The 21,730-nt window shown below is 49.4% G+C and overlaps 1 protein-coding gene across 3 annotated transcripts in view; it reads right to left on the bottom strand.

The window, feature by feature from the left end:
• LOC138521782 (E3 ubiquitin-protein ligase TRIM39-like) overlaps positions 1-20,038 on the bottom strand; it is a 202,296-nt gene extending 182,258 nt beyond the window's left edge. For 2 of the 3 annotated variants that reach the window (XM_069634858.1, XM_069634859.1), the window contains exon 1: positions 19,447-20,038. In XM_069634858.1, coding sequence (XP_069490959.1) covers positions 19,447-19,854 — 408 coding nt within the window. In that variant the 5' untranslated portion in view covers positions 19,855-20,038. The remainder of the gene's footprint in view (positions 1-19,446) is intronic. The other variant, XM_069634857.1, reaches the window with a different exon arrangement.
• Between the last annotated feature and the right edge of the window lie 1,692 nt (positions 20,039-21,730).

Here is a 21,730-nt window from a genome sequence, read left to right as displayed (position 1 = left end):
GTTAAACAATTTAACTAGGTACGGGGACAGAAGTCCTGCAAAAGACTTAGAAAACCTGGTTGGGAAACAGTTGTCCCCAGGAGCCTTGTCCGCCTGCATCCTTCGAATCCCGAGGACTTCCTCTCCACTAAAAGTTGCATCTTCAACCGATACCTCATCCTCACTTAACACAGAGAGCGTTTTGCCTCTGCAAACATGAGTCTATCTGTGCGTCATCAACCTGCTTCTCAAAGCCATAAAGCCAGTCATAAAATATTGCGAAGTACTCCACTATCCCCTCAGAGGATGCATCGTCCTACCCATCCACCCCTTCAATCCCATCTTTCCGCCCACTGCCCCCGCAAACATACGTGCCGCTAGGAACCCATCTGCCTTGTCCCCCTTTTCGTAAAACTGGTCTCTCAGGAATTAGTTGTCGCACCACCTTACCCAGCTCAAGGGATTTAAATTCCTCCCCTTTACCCCTTTCTTCCTTATTAATCCTTCCTCACCGACCTGTATTCTCTGCTCCAGAGAACCACTCTCCCCCGTTAGGTTAATCTCAAGAAGATTCCTTTCCCTTTTCTTGTTTGCACCTTCCATAATCAGTAATCCATGCCAGGTCACCATGGCCGCTTCCCAAATGGTACAATACCCACTTCTCCTATCATTTATATTGATGTATTCCTTAATAGCCGCCCTCAACATGTCCTGAAACTTCACGTACTTCTGCAGTTAATCATTGCACCTCCATAGCGAGTTCCGGCATTGCAACCTCATGAGTGAAAATTCCATATAGACTATATCATGGCCAGACCAACTAATGGGCACACGGTCACAGGTTCCAACTCTACCCATCATTTCCCTACCCAAACAAATGTAGTCTATACGTGTGCAGGTGCCATGAGAAGGGGGGGGGGGGTGGAGTAAAACAACACAAACCCCTGATCACATGGATGGAGCAGTCTCCAAACATCCTGCAATCCATACACGTCCAAGCATTCTTGTAGTACTCGTCTCCCTGCATCAGATCTCCATCAACCCCCCCAGGGCCCTCCGGTCCAACTTAGGGTCGGCTCACATGTTAAAATCCCCGCCCAGTATGACGGGTTCCTTAACTTCCGTAATTAGTTGGGCCAGGGTCTCAAGGAAAGATTTCTGCTCTTGGTTAGGGAAATAAATCATTACAAAAGACAACCAGGCACCAACTCTCATACCCGATACCATCAGAATTCTCCCACTCTGCTGCCTCCATACCTGTAAGTTATCCAGCTTTAACCTCTTATGCAGCAGAATGCCTACCCCACCCTTCTTCACTTCGAGATGCCCAAAATGTACCCCCCAATCATCCCAAAAGGAATAAGTCTCTTCTTACCTTCCTCATCCTCATTACCTGCAACATCATCACATCCAACCCAGATCGTAGAAATTCCCTTGCAGCTAACAATAGCTTTGTTGGAAAGTCTAAGCCTTTCACGTTCAGGGTCCCAACAAACAGGCGATCCGCCCATCCCCCCTTACTTCTTCCCATCGTTGCCACCGTAGCCAGCATCTCAGTTTACTCTGCCTGTAGTGAATACAACCACCAGATCTTGTGCCTCCGTAGTTCCCTACGCTGCATTACCTCTCCCCTCCTCCCAAAACCCCACAACACTTCCCGCACTGCCCACTCAAATTCCCAGCCAATGAGATGCCCATCCAAAGCAGGGTTACCAAGGAATGACATATCCCCACATTTTAACAAGTAACCAGAATGAACACCATCACATTAGACAGCTTGAGCGTCCATAAAAACATTGCATCTGAAGGTTTGACCCCATCGCTTCACTTGACTGGCGAGTGAGTATCAAGCCTCTGAAATGTTCAGCCTCTAGGAACCCTTTTACATTGTATTAGTCCCCCCAGTGCATCTTGATTCAGGACGGGTCCCGCTGCATCAACCAGGTCTCCCTCTCCATTGTTTTCTCTCTCTGAGAGTTGCTGTACGACCATAACCACTTCAGAACCTTTAGTAATGAAATAGTCAACCACCTTGATTGCGAGCACCAGGGCGAATGGAAATGTCTACCTGTAGCGTATTCCTCTGAAAAGTCAAGTTGTGAGAGGTCAGCAGTCCCTGCGCCTAGCCACATGAAATTCAAAAGATCTTGATAAATGTGTACATTGTCCCCCTCATAGTGTATGTTGCGTAGACGTTTAGCCTTTCCCAACACAGCAGCCTTCTCTGTATACCACAAGAACTTCACAACCATTGATCTCTGACCTGTATCCATAGCCATGCCTCCACGGTGAGCTAGTTCAATATCCACCTCCATTCCGCCTTTGTCCGTGAACAAGGCGTTCACTTTAATCGTCTTTAATACATCACTTGCTGACTCTCCCTTCCATTCCTGCAGACCAAAACCTTGAAGATTGTTCCTGCGTTCTCCATTTTCGAAGTAGTCCATTTTCAGCTGCTAATCCTCATCTCTGGTCTCCAGATCCGACAGCCTCCCCAGTAGTGCGTGTGCGAAAATGAGCTAAAACATGGTGCCGGTGCGCAGCCATTTTGGACATTCACTTCCATTACTGCAATGAAAGCCTATGTTTCTGTGGGTTCAATAAGCAAACGTGAATTCTGCAACGGTTGCAAGGTCACATAATGATGTCAGATTATCCAACTGTGGAGGATAGTTGTTGCATTTTCTGCTGAAGGACGAGCCAAGAAGGGAGTCAGAGCTGTGCAGGTGCAGTAATAAGGGGTGCTGGGAACGAGTGTGAGGGAGAGAAGCTGGGTTTCTCCACGTTGCTTCTAATGCCTGCTGTCTGTCCTTCGGCCGGGGGCAGTCTGGTAACCATGAAGGGGCGGGGATTTCCCCAGAAAGAGTAGAGGTATTCCTCATGGAAAGTTAGAGAGAATTGGAACCCTAGGTGATGAAGTCTCGCTGAGAGGGAGGACGCTCCGCTCCAGACCCCCGTTAACACGGTTCCATGTCATTTCATTGTGGGATGTTTTTTCACAGGGTTTTTTACAGCAATTTTTTTTAACGGAAAACCACACCCCATATATATAATTTTCTAACCCCACCTAAAAAATGCGATGGGTTTTATCATTAAAATATTCGCTGTAAAAAAACCCTGCAAAAAAACATCCCGCGATAAAAGGACTTTGTACCGTTAGCACGTGTGATCTCTCTGCCTACCTGCTTTGGGACTGTGCAGTGTCGTGGTGGCTGAGATGAAGCTTTCCTCTGCGACTATGCTAGTCTATGTGTGGTTTATTGCCTCCCTGAGTCCAAGAACTTTTTGATCCGTGTAATAGGGTTAGTGGTTCTGAGGGCCCTACACGTGTACGAAGAGCAAAACATTTGGCGCTGTGAGCAGGGTCTTTGTACTCAGAAAGGCAATTTTTTGTGAATACATTTGAAGAGAGTGGGTGTCTTTTAAGGTATTGTTGATAGGGACGTGAAATATTCATTAACACCATGAGTTCCCTATTCAGGAAAAAAGGAAGCTCCGCAGGCGGAGACTGTCCTGAAGTGGCTATCCCAGGGTGGATAAAGGGTCCATATGACAAAGTGGCGCAGACCAGGACGTGTGGCGCAGGTTTGAGTGAGACATGTATAAGAGAGGCGAGTCCAGCCGAAGTGGCGGGCTGTCTACAACAGGTGCCGTCAGAAAAAGGAAAAGAGTGTTCATCTTTAGGTAGGTGAGGTTGGATTCTGTTACATGCATTCAGAAGGGTGCATCAACAGAATGTAGAATTGCAGGAGAGTGTTCTAAGATTGGAAAAGGAGCTGGCTGCCGAGAAACAGATTGCGTTAATGCAGCAGCTCCAAATGAAATTGTATCATGGTAAAGTGGATAAATATCGAGAGAGCTGCTGTTAGGGTCGCTCGATACAAATATCGAAAGAGAAGAGGGAGGGTGAATACCCGTAAGGTAGCAATAGTAATTGCCTCCGCAGGGGTTGATTTGGGACACTGACCAATGGGACAGAGATGTATTCGATAGTACTAGTATCGAAAGTGGTTCGGAGACAGAAGTACCGTCCAGACCAATGTTCCCTCAAATTTTTTGGACTGTGTGCGCCAAAGAATAGTTGTGTGCGGGCTGTTTTTCAGTCATGTGCGCAACTGAGTGATGCGCCGCCAGATCCGTGGTGCCCACCGACACTCAGTGAAACACGTGGCACCACATTATACAGGAGCCAAATGAGCGCAGGACCTTAGAAGAGAAAACGGTGTGAAATGGGATGTGCCCCTCTCCCAGTCACATGCAGAGGGGCAGGTGCCATTTCACACCAACGCTGCAGCTATAATTATTTAGTGAATTGCCCCCGGAGGGACCCCTGCCATAAATAAGCAGCTGCCAGTGTCTGTTTTACTCACCACTGTCACACCAGTGCCCACTGCCCAGCGTATAGGCCTGAAATGCTGGAGTCATTTGACTGCACCGAGCGCCTCCGCTCCTACCAAGGTGCCTGCTGCCACGCCTCACGCACGAGGTCTTGAATGTTGGAGTGAGTGGTCGGGAGCAACCGTGCAAGCAACTGTGTTTGATTGGCTGTTGCAGTGCAGCACGTGCATCCAAGCGCTGCTACAGCCAATCAAATTAAAGGCATGCGATGATGTGACTGCAGCAACTTGTGAGTGGCTGAGCCATGCAGCCCGTCAACAGGAATTTAAAAAAAAATAATTTTGTTCGACAAAAAAAAAAAAAAAATGATGATTGGAGGGCAGCACAAAGTAAACAATATGCACGGATTCCCAATCAAAGGTGCGCAGCCGCACAGGCACGCTCCTTACAGGGAACGTTGGCTGGTTGAAAGGAGGCGACAGCTAAACCAGTGATGCGCAGGCGAGCTGATCCAAATCAAAATAATCTCAGACGTGGGTTAGTGGACTTGACAACGTTAAAGGATTATTCCCAGCAGGTGGTTGGGGAAATAATGAAATCGATTGAAACAGAGGGCTGGTGAGTCTCTGTTAACTTGCATGGTCAGGTTGTTTGTCGGTAGACGCAACGGATGCTGCCAGGTTTCTGCCTTTGTCGCAGGAAACACATTCAGGAGGCGTTGCGTGTAGGGCCTCCTCATGATGCTAACGGGAGAGAACCGCAAGTGTTGTTACTACAGCGAGCGCCCCAAGGGTGTAACCGCAAGTATATGATCAAATCAGACTGGCCTAGTGAGGAGAAGAAATGGTATGCAAAGACTGAGGGAGCATGCCATGAAAGAGGCTATCCATGTTGAGACCCCTGAACATATGGGAGTAGTAGCATTATCAGTCTCAGCTACAAATACCATCTTTCGAAATGCTCCTGCGGCATGTAAGAATGTCATTTATTTATTTATTACATTTATATAGCGCGCAGGCAGCCCAGGGGCATTGTGGCGCTGTTACTTGTAGAGGCACTTAGTTACAATGGGTACAGGTTGTGCCTTGGGTTACAGTGAGGCAGGATCCTGTGTTCAGCGATAGGAGGTATCATACAGCAAAATACATCATACATGTTAGTGATGAGAGCTTGAAGATATGGTGTTGGTTAGGTGAACAAGGAAGTTTTCATGGCTGTGCGGAAAGCAGTCAGTGAAGGTTCAGCTCGCAGAGAGGTGGGAAGGGCGTTCCAGTGTAAGGCAGCAAGGTAAGGAAAGCTGGCGCCCCCTGCTCTAGCTCTTTTTACCCTAGGTACAGAAAGCATATTGGCATATGGTGTCCTAGTGGGTCTCATAGAGGAGACCGGATGGACTCTCTGGGATAGGTACACTGGGGCCGAGAGGTGGATGCATTTGTGGGTGATACTTAGCGCTTTGAATATGATCCTTTCCTTTATGGGGAGCCAATGGGATGTTTTTCTGGCGGCAGTGATGTGCTCTCTCTTGGCAATGCCTTGTGCAGCACGCAGGGCGCTGTTCTGGATTACTTGCAACCTCAAGGTTTTTGTTGGAGGTCCCTAGGAAAAGAACATTGCAGTAGTCTAGCCGCGAGCCAGTTATGGCTCTGGCTATGTTGGTGCATGTGTCTTTTGACAGATAAGGTCTGATTGCGTTGAGGAGTTTAGCATGGTAAGCAGCAGAGGAGGCGATTGCGTTTACTTGCCTGGTCATGGATAGGTTGGGGTCTAGATAGACGCCTAGTGTTTTTACCGTGTCTAGTACTGGAATTCTGATTGAGTCAATAGTAAAGTGGCTAAACTGGGCGTCAAGTTTCTTGAGGGTGTCAGGGGATCCTACGAGTAGGAGCTCAGTTTTATCAGAGTTAAGACAGAGGTCGTTGATAGCCATCCACATTTGGATTGTGTTATATGTTGTTGAGTGTCACACAGTCAGTGTCATAGTCGCCTGTTAATGTGAGAAGGATCCGAGTGTCGTCGGTGTAGTTGGTGTAAGAGATGCCCATGACGTCAAGGATGAGGAAGAGGGGGGCGGGTAAAGTTGTAGAGGGTGGGGGAGAGGCAGGAGCCTTGGGGCACACCACATAGCATGATGGTGGGTGATGCAGTGGCTAGGTCAGAGAAGACCTGCATGGTCCTGCCTTGGAGGAAGGAGGTGATCCAGGTGGTGGCTTCTTGGGAGAAGTTGGCTGTGGAGGTGAGGTGATGGCAGAGGATGTCGTGAATTACAAGATCAAAAGCAGCAGAGAGATCGAGGAGAAGGAGCAGGACAGGTTTCCCTTGGTCCCTTGCGTCATCCATTTGGTTTTTGAGGTCGAGTAGGGCGGTCTCTGTCCCGTGTCTAGGGCGAAAGCCGGTTTGTCTCAGTCCTAGGAGGTTGTGTTCTTCGAGGAAGTGCTGGATCTGCAGGTAGGCTGCTTTGTCTAGAATCTTGAGGAGGAATGAGACTGTGGTGATGGGGCGGTAGTTATTGGGGGAGGTGGGGTCAATTGTGTTTTTTTTTTTTATGAGAGGTCGGACCCATGCTTCCTTGAGGCATGAGGGGACTCTCCCTGTGGTGAAGGAGGCGTTGACGAAGGCTGTTAGGAAGGGAGCCAGGGTGTCTGCGCAGTCTTTGATGATGGAGGCGGGACAGGGGTCCCCTTTGCAGTTGGAGGGTTTTATGTTTTTCATGATGTTGATCATGTCTTTTTCCTGGATGGTTTTGAATGAGAAGGTAGGTGGGGGGGGGGGGCGGGCAGAGTTAGTTTGGTGTTCAAAATTTTGGCTTGGAGAGAGCTAATCTTGTTACGCATGGCTGTTTGGATGCCATCACACCATGCTTTATCTTTGGTGAAGTTTTGTGGGTGGATGTAGGGGTCTCGAGTTCTCTAAATATGGCAAACATGTCTTTGGTGTTCGATTTGGCCTCAGCGATTCTATCTTCAAATGATTTGGCTTTGATGATGACTTTCTTATATTAATTTGCGAGGGATTTGAAGATAAGTTTGTCTTTAACATTTTGAGATTTTTGCCATTGCGCTAGTGCTGCTCGTTTGTGCGCAGTTTGAAAAGGTCTTGGGTGTATCACGCATTGGTGTGGCTAGTGGGTTTGGTTTTGCGTGGTTTAAGTGGGGCGATAGCATTGACTGCAGCCGTGATGGCAGTATCGTAGTTTTTGGCCAGGGTTTCTGGGTTATCGGAGAAGGGGTGTCTGAAGGCAGGTCCCTGTAGGAAGGGTAGGAGTCTTTCTTTGGTGAGTTGGCGGGCACTTCTTGTGAGGGCTGGTGGTAAGGGCTGGGTGGGGCGGGATGCGGTTGTGGTGGTGGGGATGTTAAAGGTAATGGTGTGGTGGTCGGACCATGGGGTGGGGGTATTGCCTGTGACTGTGAGGGGGCAATTGTGGTGGGCGATCCAGTCTAGTGATCTGCCTAGGGCGTGCGTGGGGTCTGTGATGGTGTTGGTGAATCCTAGAGTGGCTAAGGCTGTGTCAAGTGTTTTGGCAGCAGGGTCTTTGGTGTCATTCAGGCCAAGGTTGATGTCCCGAAGGAGAATGGCTTTGGATGACTTTTTTAGGTTGTCAGCCAGGAGGTGGGTGAGGGAGGCCTGGAAGTCTCCTAGGGGGCCTGGTGGCCGATAGATGAGGTGTAGGGTGATGGTGCAGTGGTGTGATAGTGAGTTTCAATTGAAGGTAGTCACTGTTGGTGTTGATGGTTTTGTCAACCTTTCTGATGGTGATCGAATCTTTGGCTACGAGAGCAACACCGCCCCCTGTGGTCAGGCGATCTTGTCTAGTGATGGCATAGCCTGGTGGGAGTGCAAGGGACAAAGCGGGGCCTGAGGCTTCGTGTAGCCAGGTCTCAGTGACCATTAGCAGATCTAGATCTAGTGTGATGATGAGGTTGTGGATGTCTAGGGCATGGCCATTGATGGATCGGGCGTTGATGAGGGCACATTTGAGGTGGGGTTCAGGGGTGACATTGATGGCAGTGGATGGCATAATCGAGCCTAGGGGGGGGGGCACATTTTCTGAGGTCCTAGTCATAGGCAGAGTAGCATTTGCATCAGTGGACAGCATGGGTGTGGTAGAAGAATTGCACATTGCAGTATTCACATTCAGACCTGTGGGGGGCACATTTTCTAGGGTCGTAGACATAGGCAGAGTAGAATTTGCATCAGTGGACAGCATGGCTGTGGTAGAAGAATTGCACATTGCAGTATTCACGTTCAAAGCTGTGGGGGGCACAATTTCGGGAGTCTTAGCCTTTGTTGCAGTTGCATTGTGGTCAGAGCCGTGCATACTGTGGGGGTTTAGGTCAATTGTGTTGCGTAGTCTATGGGGTTTATAGACTGATGAGGATGGAATGGTTAGGTTAGTGGCTGATTTCAGTGTTCTGGATTGCAGGCGCGTATTGCGTACGGTCGTGGGGATGGGTGTTGTGAGCAGAGCGCTTGTGAGAGTACAGGCGCGTAGACGCTGTAGTCTAGTGGCGAGTGTGTTGTGCTGCTCAGGAGTGCGGGACTCCTTACCTTGTAGTTCAAGCAGAGTTCCACGGCAGACGGCAGGCTGCGAGCAGCGAAGAGCTGCAAAGAGGAGCGCTGGCCTTTTTCGGCGGCCTTCTTCTCCCGGCTTTGCCTCACGGCACCCTCCACCTCCATTTAAAGCAGGAGGGGAGGGGCAGGCAGGTCGGGGGAGCAAATCAAGATCCGGCGGTGATGTTGACAGGCTGCAGGGACGCTCCGGTCGTCATGGGGATGGCGGTGGCCATCTTAGGAGCCGCGTGGCTCACGGGAAGCAACGATTCTGTAGCAGCTGATCCGAAAGAAAGGAGATCAGCTGTTATGGCCTCACCTTGCAGATGCGCTCGCAGCAGAGCTGCAAAGAGGAGCGCTGGTCATCATGACTTTGTTGGTGGGAATGACTGGTAGAATGGCGGATGAAGCAGTGGATGCCATCAGACAGTTGGCAGACCTGGGGGAATGGGAAAAGGCAGAGGAACAACCGCGAGAGAGAGAGAAAGAGAGGGACAAAGTGAAAGACGAACCCCTGGGAAGAGGTTTGACAGCCGAGACTCTTACGTATCCAGGAAGGATATGTTTTTGGCGCTACTAAAAGATGCAGTGCCACAGGAAAACATTGATGCGATTGAGACACGAGAAATTAATCAATTGTATAAAAAGCGAGGACTTGAAGGTAAAGAGCAGTACAAGCAAGTGAAGCGACACGATGTACATAAGCCAAGTAGGGACAATGTCCCTTCTGCGCCGCCTGAGGAGGCGGATTAAGAGTCCCTGCGGACATCTTCACAATGCCAGATGACTTATGCTGATTTGAGGAAAATGGTGAGTGCGATGTTGGAGACAGAATCCAAATATTCGCATTCAAAGTATGAATAGGATTGTGGTCAAACTCTGGGAACAGCTACCCGAATTAAGTTAGTCAGACGGCCTCATGTGAATGTGAAGTTATTTTGGCAATCGGGAAATCTACAAGAGGTCCGCGCCTTGATTGGTACCAGGGCGGAGGCCTCATTGATACATGGCAATCCTTTCAGGTTTAATGGAAGAAATGTTACTATTACGAGCTCGGGGGGGGCTGGGGGGGGGGGGAGAGTGAAGAACTTCTTGGGTATCAAGTACGGTATATTCCCAAAAAAGTGCAGCAGCCTACGCAGGACCACCATCTTCAGCATTGCCCCCGTCCCATCATTGCTAACGGCAGCTTCACCCAGAACCTCATGCAATTTTCAATTTTCTTAATGGCCACTTCCGTGTTGCACCTATGTTCATCTTCCACTGTGTGGTATAAATCTAACCCCAAATAACGAAATGTGCTAACCGCCCATGGTATCTGTAACAGTGGTAGCTGTTTCAATGGGAGCCCTTTATATCTTCCCAGTGGTAACATGCTAGATTTCTGAGGGTTCACCGCTATGCTAGACAACCCTGCATATCTGTCCATCACTTCTAGAATGTATTGGAGGTTTTCCTCCGGGTGTCGCAGATACAGCAGCATGTCATCCACATATAGGGAGATCAGATGTCGTTCCCCTCCCACAGAGATGCCTATCGTATCATATTGTTGCCTTAAGTATATCACTAGGGGTTCTAGGGCCAGTATATAGAGCATTGGGGACCACGGACATCCTTGCCTGGTACCTTTACGGAGCTGCCATCTTCCCGATGCAACTGCTCCCGTTTTAACTTTAGCCAGCGGTTCGCTATATAGTATTTCCGCCAACCGCAGATATCCAGGCCCCATCCCATAGCCAGCCAAGGCCGCCAGCAGCCATGGCCATTTGACCGAATCAAAGGCCTTTATTGCATCCAATGACAATTGCTATTTCGCCCTGGTCTTCAATCCCATGCTCGATAACTCGGTGGAGTCGCCTATGATTGTTAGATATGTTCCTATGCGGGACATAGCCTGTCTGATCAGGGTGTATTAGTTTCCCAATAACCCTTCTCAGTCTGTTTGCCAAGACAGACGTCAGTATTTTGCTGTCTTGATTCAGCATTGACAGGGGTCTATATGAACCACAGCTATGCCCAGGCTTAGGGAGCGGTATTATAATTGCTTCTGTAAGGGACTCTGGCAGTCTACCCAACTCGTACGCTTCATTCAGCATTTCTAACAGTGGGGGGAGCACCTCTCCTTTAAATACTTTACAAAATTCACTTGGGAGTCCATCAGCCCCCGGAGTCTTACTGGTGGGCAGCTGTCTCACCACCTCCTCTAGCTCTTCTAAGGTAATTGGGGCATCCAGATCCTCCTTTTCTTCAGCACTGATCTGCGGCAATCCTATATCTTCCAGTGTTTCTAAATCATCGTACTATCACTCTCCCCATCATCTCCATATAATAGCCTGTAATAGTCTGCAAATTCTTGGTTAACTTCCTCTTGGGTATCAACTGTACTACCATCCTCCCTTGTTATTGTTCTAATCATGGGTCTAGGGGTTTCACTTTTATATAACCATGCCAAGATCCTTCCTGGCTTGTCCCCTCCCACATGCTTTCTCTCTATACATTTCTTATAGTTGAGGTTGCACAATCGGTCCCAGTGCTCAGCACATTTCTGCTGTAGCCTGAGTATTAGTTCCATATCTTCCTTGGTGTCATTTACTCCCCTCAGTGCCTCTTCCAGTTCTCCCTCTGTTTCCCTTAGGTCAGCCAGGATCCCTCCTTGCAATCATTTAGATTTTGCTATGGCTACCCCTCTCATCACAACCTTAAAGGCTTCCCACAACACGCCCGCCGAGCCCACACTGCCAGTATTTGTCTCAAAATAGTTTATGATCTCCTCCCTCATATCTTCCCTAAAAAAGGGGTCTCTCAGCGCCTCTGCCCTGAGGCGCCAATGCGGAATCCTCGCTCTCGGGGGTCGGTATTGCCATGTGAGGATCAAGGGCGAGTGGTCCGACAGGACCCTTGCTTTATATTCTGCTTGTGTGATCTCTGTTACTACCTCTTGCGTGGCAAAGACATAGTCCAGCCTCGTGTGTAATTGTTGCGTATTAACTCTCTTGGGGGTGTGTCACGCCTCCTCCCTGCCACACCATTGCCAGACAGCCTTCCAAATTCACATCCGCCACCCCTAACCATGCACGCTTCATCTGGCGTGTTCCCCATAACACTCACCGCACTCAGCAACTGAATTACCAAGGACGGCTACGACCTTTCCTGCATTGGAACCTGCCATGGCGCTTCTCTTCGGGACGGCGCCCGTCCACGGGCGCCCGGAGACTACGATCCAGCGCACGGAGTGCTTCCGATCAGGTGACCAAACGCCAGCAACAGGCGGCCAATCGCCAGCAGACTCCCCGTGCAGCGTCGAGGGTCACGTGACACGGATCCGCGTTTCCCTCGTGACTATCACGTGCTCAATTCAACACAGTCAAAAGAACAGGGGAAACGCGGAACAAACACTTCACAGCTGCTTTTCGGAGTGCTGCACAGCGTTTTTGGATCTCGCTTAGGATTCGGATTTCTTTGACCACGGAACGTTGCACGGATTGTTTTTGGTTTCTTCCTCAGGCTCAGGCGAACTTTGATCTCCAGGCATCACGACCTTTGGCTTTGCACAAACTTTTTGAACTTTGGATATTGGACCTTGGCAATTGTTTTCTTGGCTTTCGACCCTGGACTGTTAACGGATTGTTTACAGATCATCCACTGGCTACCTGACCTACAGGTGTTCTCCATCAAGAGTGCCCACAAGGACCCTTCTGTTTTCCCCTACCCTTTGAGGCATCCTGACCAGCACATTTGGGTAAGCCTTTTAGCTTCTTCCATCATATTGTATTGTGATCATTGTGACTGCCTGCCCTAATCATTTATTGCCTTACAGTGGTCACGGGGTCCTTCCGGTGTTCCTGGTTCCAGCTTGACGGCACTCCACACCTGTGGCCTCAAGAATTGCATTGGTAGTGATATTATTCTTACCAGTGTGGTACTTGGGGACGAAGGTATCTTCATCTACACGACCATCAAGATCACAACAGGGTGTCATGTCCTCCACACGTCTCTGAACCCAAAGTCAGTCAGCAATATCTGCAACGCTTTAGCAGCTGGGGTGGGTCTATCTATCTTCCCATTCGATCTATCCACTCTAGGGTTTAGTACACAATTGAAGTCTCCCCCCCAAAATCACTGCACTTCCCACACACATGCTAAGGTTGGTGCACAATGTCCTAAAGTATGCCGCCGTATTCTGATTCGGGGCATACGTATTTACAATGCTTAGCTCCCCGTTTTCCACCAGTCCCCTCATTATGACCATCCTTCCATCCGTCTCAACAATCGTGGGTAACAGCTGAAAGGGGACATGCGGCGCAACCCAAATAAGTACTCCCCTAGCATAGGCTGAATATGAAGAAACCGCCACAACCCCCTTCCATTTCTTCCCGATCATCTCCATCCTATCTCGCGTCAGATGAGTCTCCTGCAACATAACCTTGTTCCTTTTTAGATAACTATTGAGCCCCCTGACATTCCAGGTAATTATTCTAAGGTCCCCCATGGCCGTTTGGAGTCCCGCCCCTTCCCCCACCAGTGCAGTGCATATCTAGGTTCATTCTCAATTGTATTCCCCCATCTATATAGGCTTGTCCCCCAACTCAAACTTCCCCCAACTAAAAACACACCAAACCCCACGCCCCCCCCTCCCACCCACCTCCCTTCCCTGTCCCAACAACCCCCTCCCCAACTGTTGGCCAGCTCCATCCCTGGATCTCAGGCACCCCCGCATCTAGCCCTTTCTGACAATAGCCATACTCGCGGCTCAGCAGGGTAAAGTCACCCTAGTGGCTGTCTTACTACTAATTCCTAGGGGTAGGTTGTGTCCATTCTTCCGCTCCTGATTTCTTTAAGTCAACTACGCCTACCGCTATACAGTATGCTTATGCTCTTCATTCACTATATTCCAGTCCAACAACATAAGCGAGTCCAAAAGTGCAGCAATACTATTCGAATGTTCCACGGTCTCTTACTGGGGCTCCCCCCCATATATCCCTTCAGCATTCATAATATTTCCCCCTCACTTGTCACGCTCCTCATGATTCTGTTCCCCATCTCGCTCCGGGCAGCCTTGCAAATCCAGCCAAGACATTGCTTCCTCTGGAGTGTTGAAAAAGAGCGCTCTGCTTTTGTGTAAAACCTTCAGCTTTGCCGGGTACAAAAGCATATACTTGATCCCAGCCGTGCGCAGTCTCCTCTTGACCGCCACATAGCTGTATCGCTGCATCTGCATCAACATGGTGTAATCCGGATATGCCGTAATGTTGGTGGATGCTCTTTCTATCGTTCCCCCTTTACGAAAGTACTCCAAGATCTTCTCTCTATCTTTATAGTTCCGGATCTTTGCAAATATCGTTCAAGGAGGGGCCCCGGGCCGTGGTTTCCTCATCAGGGCACGGTGTGCTCGTTCCACAGTAAACCCTTGTGAGAGCTTGTCTACCCTTATCTCTTGCAAGATCATGTTCTCCACATAATCCGTGGGGTCCTGGCCTTCTTCTCCCTCCGGCAAGCCGACCACACAGATGTTGTTGCGTCTTGCCCTGCCTTCCGCCTCCTCTGCTCGGATCTCCAGACTGGCCATCTGCTGCTTTAATATGTGGATTTCCTTCACGTTATTTGTGCTGGTTTCTGCATTGGTTTTAACCGCGCTCTCAAGACCACTTGAGCCATCGCTCTGACATCTTCTCGCAGTAGTGTGACTTTGATTCCCACTGCGTCTATTTTATTCTCCAAGGCTGTCCGTAGATCCGCCATTGTCATTCCCCATGAGGTTCTCAGTTCTGTTATGGCTGCTAGAACCAGTTGATTCTCTCCTTCCGGAGCACTGTCCAGTGAAGCAGTCGCTGCACTCTGTGTTGGAGCAGTCGGGGTCCGTTGCGTTTTGGCAAAGACCTCCATTGTGGATTGCTTACTCTTGGCCCGAAGCCCTTTCACCGACATCGTGCAACCCTGCTTGCGCTTTGGAGTTCGGCCTCTCTGTATCGTGCTGGTTCTGTACCCAGTATACCTCTGCCGGCAGCAGATCAGTCCGGGTCCGGGAGCGTAGTCCTCATAGGGCCGCAATCTATGATAACGTGCGCTGTATTACGTTTTGAATGGGTCGTGTCTTCCCACGTATTTTTCCTGACTGGTGAGTTCATATCGTGTTTGGTGTGCTGTATTCCCCCCAGTGCCTGTCACCTTTCTTCTTATTGTGCCAATCAGCAGCTGTCCAGGGTAGGATGACTTATTACCCTTATTGTGTCAGCACAGCAGCCTGCTATTGTGGGTCCAGTGGTGTTATGTATGCCCTTTGCGCTCTCAGAGGCGTCAATCAAGTTAGTTTCTTGGGCACATGTCACTTAGCAGACAGAGAGGCAGGCTACCATTATCCTGCAAGCCCTGGTGTGCCACTTTGTTGTATGGGCCCCCTCCTCCACCTAATGTAGTGGCTGGGCAGCGTTCTGAACGGTGTCTACTGCACACCTCTGCAGTCAGGAAAGGACTATGAGAACAAAGAGGGGGGATCCTTGCTGGCTTCGTTGGCACTCGCCCAGCGTGGCTCATTCGCAGTAGATATACAATGTGTCTTTCAGCCAGCGCTACAAACTTATGTTGCCTGCAGTCCAGGCCAGCCCGCATACCTCCTGTGTGCCTGCCAGTTCGTTACGCTGGCACTTCCAGCTGGCAGTTGCACGCCCACTTATATCATATAAATGTATCCTGCCTCTCGCAAGGAGAGAGGCTGGATACTTGTATCCGCGTTCCCGAAGCACGGATCGCGTGAATTCGAATCCGGTGCTCAGCGTCCGAGCACCAGTGTTCTTGCAGGTCCCGGCAGCCGCTCTGTGATTCAGCTCTTTCCGTCAGAATATCGTGCATGCATATGCCAATTCGGAGTCTCCAGTCAGGCTTCCCAGCATGCGGGACACACTTTGTGCTCCCGGTCTCCGCTGTGCTCCGCCTCCTTTGTAGTGCAGCACCCGTTCAGTCCATTGCGGCTGTACCGAGTGTCTTTGTTCTCTGTGGCCAGCGGACAGCGGCCATCTTCTTTTCCTTTGTTGTGTCTGTCTCTGGACGTTCTCAGACAAAAATCTCCTCGGTCACCCACGAAGCTGCACGACATTTTCCCCAGGCACGCCTCAGGGTGTCCCATGCCCCTACTCCAAGTTGCAGTTCTGGCTGATAGCTGTACATGTAGTTTTGTACGGATGTTTGCCGGATCGTCAGCGGAGCCACGTCCTTTGACATGGCTGCTTGGCCACGCCCCCGTATACGTTCTGTGTTTATGCATAACCAACTATATTTTATGTTTTAGGTGTTTGTGTGTTTATATTGTTTGTGAATAAAGGGCCTGTAAGTATTTGTCTATGTGTGGTTTATTGCCACCCTGAGTCCAAGAACGTTTTGATCCGTGTAATAGGGTAAGTGGTTCTGAGGGCCCTACACGTGTCTGAAAAGCAAAACATCCCCTCAAACTTCAGTTCAAAGAGGTCTGCACGGAGGTGATTATTCTCAATACCTTCGAACTTGTTCTCTAGGACCTCATCCCTGCTTCCGAGGTCCGAAACTGAGACCTGTACTTCACCTCCTGCAATATATCGTTAATGTCCTCCTTCGTGGATGGCGTCTGAGTGTTACCTCCCATCCCAACAGCGGCAACCTGCCCTTGTCCTCCCCCTCCACAGCCAGCAACCTCCAAAACTGCTGCATTGTGCCAATTCCTCCACTAAGTTTGGCCGCTGGTGTTAAACTTCACCAGAGACCACCCAGATGTTCAATTGCGCCTCCGACAGCGGGCATGCAGCTAATAACTTGCCCGCGGGTGACAATCAGTCATAATCTCAACCTTCAATGGGGGGCCGAGCAGATCTTCAGCCGTACCCGGTGTAAGATTGATCCAGCCAGGCTTCCAAGGCGTACCACAGAGCCTCACACAGACCAAGCAACCTCACAGGTTGGTACGGGCCCTCGGCATCACCAACCACAATCCAGGGCACCGCCACCCAACCCCTGGCACCACAGCACGGTCCTCCAGAGCTGCCCTGTCCCATGTTCACTGTCAAAACGAGGCAATCAGATTCCAAAATGGCCACTGAGAGGGGAGTACCGTGATCAATGCTCTCCTGAACCTCAGAGCCTCCACTTGTATTTTCGAGCTTCAGTGCCCTCCCCACGCAACAGATACGGAAGGAGGAGAGCCTGCATAGTCGGGGGCCATCCAGGACATCCATGTCGCAAAAAACACAACGGGAATCCCAAGAGCTACGAAGCGGTGTGTGCAGGGAGAGCAGCGGTTCCCCCCAGGCGACCACAGAGGTATCTAGAGGACACCGGGACACTTGAAAGAGGGCAACCATCCCAGAACAGTGAGTCGCGGGAACCCCTACGGCCAGAGGAACCCCAGCAGGAGCTGCTCGTGACCCGCACCTACCCCTTGGCCTTAAGCACATAATACGGTGAGGGGAGGGAACAGGGAGAAGAGGAGCACACACCCAACAGGGGAAGCGGCGGGGACAGCTACAGCCAAAGGGGAGAGAGCCACCACTAAGAACCCCGACCAGGATAGGAGCAGGACCCAGGGAGAACTCTCTCCCACCCCCCAAGGAGAAAACATTCTTGGACTAATAGGCAGGAGGAGAGAGAGATCCCCCCAGAGAAGAAGAACGGGAGGAGAGCCTCCAAGGAGAGAGCTGCAGAAACCGCAAGGCCCCCACCAGAGCAAAGAGAACAGCCCGGAAGCCTAGAGGGCCCGAGGGGGAATCCAAACAACAGAAGTGACCTGGTCAGGGGAGAGCCCGGGGAGAAAGGCCTAGGTCTCAAGAAGGCATTTTAAATACAATCCATGTGGACGGACGAGTTGCACCAAAGGAAAAATCACAGGAGACTATAAAGAGGTAGTGTTAGTTAGCATAAACGAGACACAGGCACTGTCCACCTCTAGCGCAACGTCGGCCTCGTTTCACTTCATGACCTACATTTGCTCACTGGCCCCCTCTCCAACTTCCATAGCAGCAGCCAAGCGCACTAGCATTTAGCGTACAGGCCCACCCTTTAATTAGTTACCACCGCAAAATATCAGGCCCACTCCGCCTTGGGCCACTAAACTGAAATTCTAAACAGGGACTTGGGCTCTCATTGCCATCCCCCAAGCCATATGTGGCAATCCACGGCACCACAAATGAGTCCTCTCCATCTCAGCTCACAATTCTACCCTGTAACAACAGGGACGTGGGGACCATATCCCACTTTATGCACACCAGTGGCCGTACCATCATGCGTCCATTTCCATGACGAACCCTGCCTTGTCGTGCATACATGCCTCCAGCCTAGGTAATACAACAGAATGAGCTCTTAAGACTCGGCTGGTAACGTACATCAACTAGGGACTCACCATTTGCCCTATGCTACAACATAGGCCTAAAATCGACTGGCTGGCTGCCAATCACCGCCAGCACTGAACTTGTCACACAGTCTATGCCTGTGCTACCAGACCCACCCCACCAAGCCGGGTCCCCCCTTTATGACCACATTCAACTGTCCACAGGCATTCGCCATCCAACATGCAATCACTTATTGCCAGATACTGGTAAGATGTTATACATTTACGCTTGCATGCAACATGTCAGTGCAAATCTAGCAACCTATGCCCCCTAACCATGTATGCATGTTCTCACCCTAACGGTTGTTAATCAACATGAGCTACTAATCCAGAGTTCACAATCCACATAGACGATTACATTCACCCAACACACGGTAAAAGCTCCCTAAACACAGTTGAGACACACAAGTTTTGATGGCCCAACACGGCCCGGTGGCATACCAAACACAACTATCACTACCTCTTTCTTGCCTCCTGTCCTTTTTCCCCTTGGAGCAACTCGTCGGTCCACATGAATTGTATTTAAAACTGCCTTCTTGATATATTTACATACAACCATGCAACTCATCACAACATCTGATTCACTTGTTCCACAAACACTGATGTATACTGTGTTCCTAACAGTCACCACACACGCTATTGCTTCGGTATTAATATTAATGTAATACTGTAATGATTCCACAAAACCCACACTGACGTACCTATATATATATATATATATATATATATATAGTCTTTTCAAGGCTGTGGTATTTGTATAGATAGTGTGCATATTATTTAGACCACACCCGAGTACTGTGAAGCCCAAGATAAGTGTTTAGATAGAAGAAACCAACAGTGATGAGTGTCTGTTGGTTTACAAAGTGACTGTGTGTGTGTCACTTTGTAAACCAACAGACACTCATCACTGTTGGTTTCTTCTATCTAAACACTTATCTTGGGCTTCACAGTACTCGGGTGTTGTCTAAATAATATGCACACTATCTATACAAATACCACAGCCTTGAAAAGACCCAGGGGGGTCGAAACACTTGTCGGCTGAACTGTGTAATAAACACACCACGATACTAAATGACGAGACTCCTCTGAAAATTCTTTCAGATTGGTTTGACACTATCCAGTTAAATCTTAACTGACCCAGTTCCTGCGTGACCCAGGTTCTTACCCATTTATGTCTGGAATGATGAGCACCCCGGTGAACCCACTCATTTCACTGCCGCCTACAGCACACATACCTTGTGGGCAGCTTCTGAAACAGGACGGACTGTGTGATTTTTGTGATCCTTGGATTCCCTGCAGACCAGGCAGATGGGCTTCTGGTCATCCTCGCAGAACAGCTTGAGTTTCTCATCATGTTCTCTGCACATGTTCTCAGCTTGGGGGGTCGCGCTGGATACATGAAGCCGTTTTGCTAGTTCTGCCACGTTCCCCAGCTGCCTGTAGGGTCGGAGGGTTTTGCTCTGGGAAGTTACTCTGCACTGGGGGCAGGGGAAGTTTGCCTCCAGTCCCTCCCAGCACTGAGTGATGCAAGTCAGGCAGTAGGCATGTCCGCATTCCACAGACACCGGCCCTTTGAAATACTCCAGGCATATGGAGCAGGTGGCCTCCTCCGTCAGGCTCTGGAGCAGGGCTGCCGTCGCCATTGCGCTGCAATGTGAAGAATTGAGATGATAACTTTCCTTTCTCTGTGCAGGACACGTGAAGGGGCGTGTCTATGGCCCGTTTCCGATCCCCGGGATTCGGAGGTTTTCACTGGTTGTTGAAAAGGTCCATCAAGCTGAGGTGGGCGCTTCTGAGGCAGACCTGGGGAGCTTTACATCTGAATTGGAAGCATCGGGCCGCGCGCCACTGAGGTGACACCCACGGGGATCATAGAGGAACCTGAGCAGAGGAAGCCCCCTGTTAGAGCGTGCCCCGTGGGGGAGGGGCGGGCGAGCGGCCAGAAATCTGCCCGAATATTTACACGTTTTCGCGGGAGATGGGAGGGTCCGCTGGAGGTCTGTTTCGAGACCACACTGGAGGGATATTGACAGAAATAGTGACGCAGAATGTATTTCAAATGTTGGTTTACAGGCGACCCACCCAGGACATTAATCTTTGTGACACGTAACGGTAATACTATCAAATACGGCTAATCCACAAACCCGCGTCTCCTTCTGTTGCCGCCATTATTTTTTTATTTAAATTTTGTATTGGTTTCACAAAATCTTTAACATTATTATATCATCTTTAAAACGAAACCATAAAACAAGCCTCCACCATTTCCCCCAAGTACATGTGAGGGGGTGGGTGTAGGTTTCGTAAGAGGAACATACGGGTTGGCCAATTGAGCGAGTTGACACCGACTGTCACCTGGGGGTGTTAATTAGCGCCTCCGGAATATATGACGAACTAATGGCACAAAAAAAGAAAACCTCGCTCATGCTAGCGCATACATAACTAATAAGTCTGGAAGTGGAAAAGTGCACGGAAGCGACATAATGAGCCGGTTGGTGTAACTGGAGGCCCCTCCTTCCCATCCCTCCCCTCACATGCATTGTAATAATCGCCACGGGAAACCAGGAAAGGTGGAAAATATTAGGCAATAAGCTTTATTGCACAAACCATGAGCCACAATACATAACCAAAAACAGATTTTTTTTTTGAGGGATTAGGTGAGCTGGCCCATGCTCCCATCGCAGGGCCAACTCGAGGTTAATCCCATCCGCATTTTTAGCAGTTTATGACAAACCATGCCCAGCGTTCCTGCTGTGCTCTTCTCTTTTAAGATATTCAGTTTTGTTTATTTTATTTCTATAGCGCACCTGACACTGAGGTATCTGGGCGCAGTTAGGTCACAATGGTAAGAAAAGTTACAGACCTAGGCAATAGGCAGATTTTGTGAAGCTGGCTTTGGCAGATCGAAGGAAAGAAATTGGAGAAGCAGTTGATGCCTATGTGTCGGATCAATCTACTCAGCTTTACAATCGAGCAGACGTGGAAACAACAGCTGCTACTTCACAGAATGGAGGATGGCGAGCAACAGCTGATGGTATAGTACATCCACTGGGCCAAAAGAATTCCTCTGCCAATGCCCAACTGGAAAACAAAACCTGCTTGAAGAATGCTATAAATAAAGAACCACAACGAAGGTACTTAAAAAATAGTACAGTAGTTGCTACCAATCAGATAAAAATAAAGGACTTGGAAAAAAAAACAAGCATCGGAATGCGAGTCACCATACATTGATTATGAGCTGTCGTGCAGCTCCATTTTCGACAATGTACTTTGTCGTACTACCATTCTAAGTATGTTCGATGACATTCCCAGATTAGAAGATGTGACTACAGGGAACATAGTCCAGGTAGAATTTCCTGACCTATATGATCCTACGACGGTGCGACTATGGATACCTTCAGGGGTTGTTCTGAATACGATATGGTCAGCCAAAGCCGAATTACATGCCATTGCCTTCACAGTTTCACAAGATTTACCGAAAATTGACAAAGTAATAACCAAAGATAAATATTCTAACAATTG

Source organism: Ambystoma mexicanum, chromosome 13 (assembly GCF_040938575.1).
Source record: "Ambystoma mexicanum isolate Mex_15411 chromosome 13, UKY_AmexF1_1, whole genome shotgun sequence".
NCBI classification, from domain to species: domain Eukaryota; kingdom Metazoa; phylum Chordata; class Amphibia; order Caudata; family Ambystomatidae; genus Ambystoma; species Ambystoma mexicanum.
Note: the sequence above shows the minus strand (reverse complement) of the source record. Positions and strands in the feature narration are given on the sequence as shown.